We start from the raw sequence: 9,542 nt of genomic DNA on the forward strand, positions 1-9,542 counted from the left end.
AATTCAATTTATTATATGGTGAATTAAAAAAGGCTCAAACCCCTTTCATAATTCATAAACTGTCTTACATTCAAAAGAATGCCTATTGTTTTAAAATAAACTGTATGAGTTGTTACTATATATAGTTGAAGTAAATAGATGGTACATATTGTTATTTATGTTTTGATTTAATATATTTGTCAACTGTATATGTGCAATCATTAAACAGTTGGTCCACTTTATAATTTCGAACAAGGAATTCGATGAAATATAATGTTATTCACATACCTAAATTAATTTACATTACTATATGATAAAGTAAAACAGACTTAATACCCCATAGACAGTCTACATAATTATTAATTCTCTCACTTCAGTCATGTTTTATATAAATCACTCACTGATTCAAAGTATTAAAATACAGTTATTTCTTACTTTAAAAAATGGTTTTAAATCACAAAACAAACTACTTGGTTACCAATAACTTTCTTTTTAAATTTTCATTGCCTTACAAATATGTACTTAATCTATCCATCAAAGCAAAACAATAAATATAAAAATCATTCAGGACACACTGCAGGATTTTTGTACCTGGAATTGGTTCTGATGAAGTAGCTTCTTCTTCAAGTACTTCGTGGAGCAGTAACTCTTGTGTATGAGGAAAATATGGAAGATTGGAACACCTTCTGGCTATTTCCCAGGCATGATATCCTAAACTGTCATATACAATAACAAGTTCTTTAGACTAAGAAAGAAAACTAACATGCCTCACTATATTAATATCCTCCCATATTTAAAGTTTGGGTACTTTTTATCTGCTTTTAAAATATGATGTTCAGTTATCTGTTACTTACAAAAAACAATCTTTAGCTATTTTTACTACACAGGAATACTGAAGTACCTTTTGTTTTTGTTTGTTTTGAATTTTGTGCAAAGCCTACACGAGGGCCATCTGCACTAACCGTCCCTAATTTAGCAGTGTAAGACTAGAGGGAAGGCAGCTAGTCATCACCACTCACCGCCAACTCTTGAGCTACTCTTTTACCAATGAATAGTGGGATTGACCGTCACATTATAACACCCCCACGGCTGAAAGGACGAGCATGTTTGGTGGGACGGGGATTCGACCCCGCGACCCTCAGATTATGAGTCGAGCTCCCTAACCACCCGGCCATGCCGGGCCAAAGTACCTTTTAACTACTTCCAAAACTAGATATTCTACACTGTAGTATTGATTACTACTACAATTTTATTCAATTGCTACGTACGGTATTTCTATAGAAATTATAAATAACAATAATAATAATCTTCAAGTATAAAATTTCTTTAGAAAGGAGATAAATATAATCATAGAAATTATAAATAATAATAATCTTCAAGTATAAAATTTCTTTAGAAAGGAGATAAATATAATCATAGAAATTATAAATAATAATAATAATCTTCAAGTATAAAATTTCTTTAGAAAGGAGATAAATATAATCAATCTGATATATTAAGCTGTCACAAAGATTAATTACAAAGGAGATAAAAATATTTAATCTGATATATTAAGCTGTCACAAAGATTAATTGTGTTATTTACAGAATGGAAAATAAGCTATAAAACACATCTTTACTAGAAAGGTAAAATATTTGCTTTGATATTATAATCTGTAAGATCAGTGTAAAGCAGTTTTCTTGGCAGAGAGAATATATATTACAGTATCTTTACTAATAACCTATTTTCTACCAGTACAATAAACTAAGTTTTCAAATATACATGTTCTTTACGACAGTTATTGGCATATACATTTCTAAAACTTGACAATAATACAAAAAACATTTTAAGTTTTTTCTCCTCTATTTGGTTTTCTTAAATTTTTAGAATACAGTAGAGCAAACAAATTAACAACAGAAACTGTTGAACAATGAAATAATTGTTTCAAAGGTTTTTACCAAAAACCATCAATGCAATATGAGATAACTAAAATTTTCATAGCTTTAAGTACAAGTTGAACAATCACAGATCTTACTTTCTTCTGAGTAACTGTCGGAGAATATGATGAAGGTACACTTGACTCTGAAAGATAAAACCACATTTAAAAAATATTCTTTTAGTACAAATCTACTATTAAAACAGTTTTTATAAACATATTTATATCTATGTTCTATTCACACTTAACTTCTTAATTATAATACAAATAAAAAATCTGGTAACTAATAGTAATAACTATACATTAGTCATATCTTGTAGTTCTTAATCATTTTGGTTTGTTAATCATTTTATTAAACGTTTTGTTTTATTAAAGTTTAGTATATGTGAATACTCAAATTTATTATTAGGCCTGTGTGAGTTAACTGACAAACTTGACTACACCAATTAGTGTCACATAAACTAATTAAATGATTGAAGCTATGAGTAAATCCATTAATGTGACAAGAATAATATTTATGGTGCCACAACAAGTGATTTGATCATTTACTAATAAAACATAAAAATTATGTTTACCAAATCAAATTGTCATCAAATCAGACAAGTTATATTTACTGTTTAGTGAGTATGGTAGACAAGTGTAACATATTCTGATGGTTCAAATCTTTATTGAATATTACTTTTATGTTTATCCTATTCAAGCAATATAAATAAACTGGCTATCTGGCTACTTAATTATTTCTAATTGTAATCATATATTTTAAATAAAAACTATTACCCTTATTGGTGATAATAAAACGTTTTCATTATTTAAATATCAATTTATTTGATTTACACAAAATTGGTGAGGGAAGAGTACTGCATATTGTAAAAACAAACAAAAGGGCAACCTTATGTTTATCAACATTAATGATTCATCTGCCAAGTACAGAATGTCCAGATTATGTTGAAAAAAAATATGCGAGAAAATATTTTTTCTAAAAAATATGTTTTGCAAAATGAACAAATGGTTACCTCCAGAAGAAGCTTACAATACAAAATAAAGGTAATTTGGAAATTACTTAGTAAAAAAAAAACTTGATGAAAATGGGTTGAGACCAAGAACGTGTTAAAATAATGCAGTAGTTCACAAATTTAAGAAGCTAGCACACCCCTATTTGTTTCTTTTTTGCTTATATGGTGGGTGGTGGTGGGGCCTTTTTAACTGATTAATGAGCCTGCCAATTAATCAATTAGCAAATACCATTAATCACCAAGCTCTATTTATTACAACTTCAAATAAGATTCAACTACAATTTAATTTTTTGAAAAAAAACATTAAACATTTTTTTTTTTAAGATACAACTACAATTAAACTCACTGAGCGAGATATCACACACAATGGTAAACCGTTAGTATAGCGAGCACTATATGGTACAGTGTCATTTTCTGCTCCCAATACCACAGCATCTTCAAACAGAACAGCTTTAAAAAACAGAAAATTTTTCTAAGCATTAAAAATGAAATATTCTTTTATTAATTAATTATTTTTCAACCATATTTTGTATTCAACTCAAAGACAATCCATTCATAAAAAATTTCCAAAATAATATATATACATGTTAAAATATACGTTAGTCACTTTCAGGACATGCCTTCTAAGGTCCAAGCCTAATATAACCAGTATTTTCACACAAAAATTTCAATCATCAATACTCTCAAACAAACTTTGTAATCTTAGGCTCTCATATTAAAAGAATAGCTATTAAAAAGACCAATTACAAAGTTGAAATATTTCGAAACAATACAAACTACAAAAGGAATTGATCTCACAATGATATTTCTGGATATGAAACTAATTACAATAGGACATAATAAACAAAAGTTCAAATGAATTAAATTCTTAGTAAAAGTTAATTGAAGAATCTTTGACATTAACAGTTGTGCATATTGTCTTAATGGCAAAACTTAAGTTTGAGTTAAGTTGAGAAAGAATGTCAAATCTATCATGAATTACTTTTTATATTATAATTCATAAAGTCAAAAGGAAAATAATTTTTGGAAGTATTTGTGTGATGGTGAAGAGGTCTACATGTTAACATATGAATTAAATTGATTTTGATGAACCAATAGTTTCCAAAGTTGGCATTCAGTACAGTAGTATGTGTTGTCTTGTGTTATTTGCTTTTCCTCCTTTCAAACTCAAGTTTTAGTTGAATTTCTGAGCTTCAAATTGAAATTGATGATGTAACTTTTGAAAAACTTAGGACATACACTGACAGTCTTGCTCTTGATTCTCTTCACAGTTATAACCCTAATAAGAAGCCTTTTGTTCTTTCTATTGCTGAATAGGACTCATTAAAAAATCTGGAGCACATAGGAATGTCCTGATTACCAGACCTGATAAATGAAATGGTAGTGTTCTTCTTAACAAAGATGACAATATTCTTAAAATTCATCACATTCTGAATGATCATACCAAATTTCATGACCTAACTAAAATCATCAAAACTTAAAGCATTTCTCTGAATTTAAAGAAATATAACTATTTCCAATGTTGTTTGGAATGACATTAGGCCTACTGATTCTGATATCTTATATGGTTTAATTCTCTTGCTACACGTAGATCAAAGTGCGCATGCCATGACCTTTTAGAGAGTTACATTCAAAATTTAATTAAGCTACTTTATTATCATTAAATATTATAATCTTGGCATCAAAATGTAGATAATTAATCAAATTGTAATAAAAGTTTTAAGTTCTTAATTCTATAAGGAGATATTAAAAATAATCCTCAAACTCCCACAGCATGAAAATTGTGACATTTGTTTTCTAGGTCTTCCCTCTTCTCTAATTTATCTATCACTCCTCTGAAAAGTACAGAATTTAATGCAAGTTGCTCATTATAATATAGATATTACTAAGACAAAGCCTAATTGTTTATAGTCTTCAATCTTACTTGTTTACAGAACCATAAACTAGAAAGTCACACCCTCTTGCAGTACTTACATTGACAAGCTTAGCTAAATTTTTAAAGGCTCATATTGCATAGTTAGAAAGCCAGATAAATTATGAATTATAAGACATTATTTGTCTTGTACAAGCTATCATTCTGTGTTCTTGTGTGCATTATTTGATTAATTAAATGCTTAGTGTATTAGTACCATTAGTATAAAAAAAGTAGTCTTAACCTTCATCAACAGTCAGCAGCAAAAAACACAAACAAGAGGACACAAGTAAGCATCATATTTCTTGTTTTTCATACATATTCTTTATTTGTTATTATAAAAGTAACTAAAATGTAAAGATTAGAAACTTATCAGGTTAGATTAGGTAAGATAAAGAAAAATAATAATTCTTCAGGAGATATGCTCGCTAGCAGTTTGTGTGTTATGTAATTCCATACAAAAACTTTAGTTATGTGTTCGCCGAGTGATTTACAGCTTGTGTGACTGGATTATTAGCTAGACAAGAGTCAAATGGCAATAAAACAATAAAATGTAAGTATAAACAGATATATTCTGTTACAAGCTTTAAACTATTTAGGACAAAAATCAATGGTTTCCTGTTATAATTTTCAGTCAATCTAAAAGAAAAAAAAGGGTAATTGAGATTTATTGTTGTTTTTTGTTTTTTTTATGGTGGTTACAAGTTTGGTCAAATTGACCAAGGGAGTATAGAGTTAGGGTACAGAAAATAACAAATAAAATATAAAGTTTTACTCAAAACAACCTTTGATATTTAGTTAAGAGGTTTTAGAGATTATGCATGTGAAATTTGGTAATTGTCAGGTGAAGAAAGTATTTTTAATCTTAACATGGAAATCATTTTATACTCAGACCAGTCAATACTGTGATTCCATATATTCATGAACAAATTTTTGGTAAAAATACTTTATTAAAAAATCTGATTTTCTGAATACCAAAATTACATAAAGAAAACACCACTTTCAAATAGAAATTAAAGAATTTTCTAAATACCTTTCTAGTAATAGTTTTACATTTTCCGACAATGAAATTTAAGTTTTTGAAAACCTGTTTGTACAACCAATTTTTATGTTGAATCTTTATTCATCATCATTTCTCCTAAAGAAACTACTAATTTGGGTGTTGATCTAGTTTATCAAAGTGACCATATTGTAAAGAGTACCCAAAAAAACACCTTTAACAAACTTCTCAAATTTGGTACTAAAGACTCACGTTTTATTTTTAATAATGAGATTATGAACAAACTGATGGTGTTGCTACAGGTTTTACTTTAGGCCCTAGCATAGCTATTTATTTATTTATTGCGAGAGACAATGGTTACATAATTTTCATGCTGAACTTAAACTTCTTTATTATACCAGATACAATAATTACATGTTATAATGAAACTCCAAGTTAGATGTATTCATTTCTTAACTACATCAATAAAAAACTTAACATCTAGAGCCTTCACATCATTTGTTTTAACTAGATCTCTCCAGCATTACACAAATACTTAAGAATTTTCCTCATCACTTTATTCAGTAAGAACATAAACACATCTTGATATACACTGAAACCAGCGCTTTCCAAATTTTTTTGGCCATGGAACACTTTTCAGCTGAGAAAAAACTTTCAGAACACAAGAATATGGGTGTAGAATGTAGTGGGTATGTTGCACATGCAGCGCCCTCTAGATTTGTATATTATTCATTTATTTATTTAATCAAATTACATATTAATGAATTTGTACATGTATTTACATGCATTTAATGTATTTTAGGTACAAACCTCTCCATATTGCATAGAATAGATATGGCATCTTCTATAATTCTTCTTCAATACAAAATCGATATTATGTAATTCTAATACATAAAAAAAATATATCATAATAAGTTATGATCATATAAAAAGTGTTAAATATTTTATTAAAATTTAAAATCATGATTTTCTCACTGAGCATCTATAAATCTTGGACAAAACACCAGTGTTCCGTGGAACATAGTTTGAAAAACGCTGATCTAAACAAATAAAACCCTACAGTTATTACCACTGCAAGGAAAAAGTATCTGCTTTACTTAGTAAAAAAATCTTTTTTTTTTCTAATGATATCAACATGTTTGACTTCCAAATAGAATATTGTCACAAAGTTTTGTCTAGAATTTTTTCATAAGTACTTTTAGATTTTGTAATCTTTTTTCTTATGAGGATAAAATTTACAACTTAATGAAGTCACTAATTGTTCTTGAAGATGTGCATTTTTCTGACATCATGAGAATATCCTTTATTCCTAAAAGGCTACATCAACTTCACTACTCAATGTTTATGTCAAATAATTAGTGACCAATCATCATCTGCAGTGTATAGCAATTCCCAAGTCCTAGCATATGTGCAAAATGATTGTGATATTTCCATTTAAAAAAAAAGATCAATCTGACATTCTTTTCTTGGCTTCAGGTTAAAGATATAAAATGATTCCTTGCTATCAAGACCAACTACTAATGTTAAGGTTTTCCAATTAACTTCTTACTACAAATTTAAATTCATTTTAACTTTTCTTGATGTAATACAAGATAATACATCTTTCACAAACTACTAATTTTATATACTTATGGATGTAATGCCTTGAGTTTTTATTTTTGGAGTTAATGAGATGTACAGTGTATATATTTCTAAGAATACCTTACCTAGAGGATATATTTGTACTTGGACAGGTAACATAATTCTTTTGGACATAAAGTTATGAGAACGAGAGGTTTCTTCATCATGAGGAAACAAAGGTAGCCACACCTGGATATATGACAAAACTTTTGGCTTAACAGTGCACAGTATTATAGTAGTTACAATAATAACTATATACTCTGTAATCTTTGGTTTATCAAAAGGCTCAGGAACTAATAACATTCATGATCATATAAAAGATATCTAGCCTTTTTTGCAAAAGTTGTAATGCTTCAAAAATATTTTATTATTCTTATTCTTAGCTAGAATTTTTTTTTTTTTTTACAAAGTCTGTTTCTCCTTTCTTTCAGCCAAAGACAAGTTTAATTTAAAAACAATTACAAAATTTCATATCTGGATTTTTATTTTTACAAAATAGTAAATCCTTTTTAAACAAACTGCTGTTTGAAGATTTAACTTTGATATATTTTTCAATATTCAATTTTAGTGAGCATCGAGATTACAAATTGAAATTAATAATAAATATTCAATATTTCCTTTCCAATAAAATAAGGTGTTTAATATTCCCTACCCTAAATTCCTGAGTTGTACAAGTGATCCAAGTTTTAAAGTTAAAGTATTCATTAGATAAAACTAATGTATTTCACTGTCTTTTACTCTCACATTTAGTGATCCAAGTTTCACTATAAAGTGAACAATAACTTGAATTTTCAGACAAAATATAACGTATTTTGCAATACTTACTCTCATTCCTTGAGCCCCACAAGCAATCCATAAAGCCTCAGTAAGATGCGGAGTATGGAGACTCTTGCGTGGCGAGACCCACACATTTTCTACACAAGATGCTAAAACTAATGGTACACTATACACAGGTGTTGCCTGAGAAAAAAATCAGTTTCAAAATTTAAAATAAGTAATGACTGCATTAAGCAGTTAACTATGAAAAAAAATTGATGGATGATACATTTGACCAAACTGCTGACTGAGAATGTTAACATGACAAAGTGTGAGTCACAATTTACATGTTAAATAAAAATCTTTTGTTATAGTCAAAACTGTAACATTTGTAAAATAATTCGAGGTACAGATAATCTAATATAAAAATATAATAACTAAAATATAAAGCACCTATTATTAAGAGTACATTTTAATGTAGGATATTTATAAAATGTAAAATATAAACAACTAAAATATTTCAAATAGAAAATGATTTGAAATTTTTAATTGTACTATCATGAGGTTCAATAGGTATAAAAAGATCATCACAGACTTTGTTTAAAATCAGAATTAAAATAAATTTTTCTTCAAATACAGATTTTTGAGTAACTTAATCTAAGTTCAGTTAGACCAAAAAGTAGATCTTTAGCATACATATTTGTAAAACTAAAATTCAAAATAAATTTTGAAAAGAATTTAACTTAAGCTAAATTCAAATCAAAAATGTATCTTTTATACAAAGAAACAATACACTGTTCAGTTTCAAAGGTACCATCTAACTCAGTACACAAATCCAGTAAAATTAATCAACTTATCTTACCTTTATCTCTTTTATGAACACTTTTTTTTTAGGAAAAAAACAATCCAATTTGAAAAAATTTTATTACAGTTAGTTTTACTTCGATTTTTAAGTTTTATTTTGAAACTCTTGATTTAATCTACAATGTTATTTTTTTTTTTAAGAATTGGAAATTTTTCTCTTTCACTTCAAATATTAGAAACATCACATTTTTACAATACAGATTCTTCAACTTCAGAAAACCAATGTATAAAAATACATTGAAAGAGGGTAGGCTTTCTTATTCATGTTCTGCTTTGTTTGTTTGGGGTTAAGTGCAAAGCTACACAATGGGCTATCTGTGCTGTGCCCACCACGGCTATCAAAACCTAGTTTTGGGGATTATAAGTTCACAGACTTACTGCTGTGCCACTGGGGAGCTGTTCTGCTTTACATATTCACATACTATGAAATACAGGTCGATTCTCTGTTTAAGCAGGACAAGTGTGATACCAAACATTTTTGCA

At 28.1% G+C, this 9,542-nt stretch overlaps 1 protein-coding gene across 1 annotated transcript in view; it reads right to left on the reverse strand.

Moving 5' to 3' along the window:
• Nucleotides 1-9,542, reverse strand: part of LOC106461321 (RAB6A-GEF complex partner protein 1-like) — a 63,971-nt gene that overhangs the window by 14,606 nt on the left and 39,823 nt on the right. Inside the window, exons 20-24 of the mRNA XM_022388189.1 lie at nt 8,265-8,399; nt 7,526-7,628; nt 3,254-3,357; nt 1,994-2,040; nt 571-695 (exon numbers count right to left, since the gene is read on the reverse strand). Coding sequence (XP_022243897.1) covers nt 571-695; nt 1,994-2,040; nt 3,254-3,357; nt 7,526-7,628; nt 8,265-8,399 — 514 coding nt within the window. The remainder of the gene's footprint in view (nt 1-570; nt 696-1,993; nt 2,041-3,253; nt 3,358-7,525; nt 7,629-8,264; nt 8,400-9,542) is intronic.

The sequence above is a fragment of the Limulus polyphemus genome, unplaced genomic scaffold (genome assembly GCF_000517525.1).
Source record: "Limulus polyphemus unplaced genomic scaffold, Limulus_polyphemus-2.1.2 Scaffold934, whole genome shotgun sequence".
Classification (NCBI taxonomy): Eukaryota; Metazoa; Arthropoda; class Merostomata; order Xiphosura; family Limulidae; genus Limulus; species Limulus polyphemus.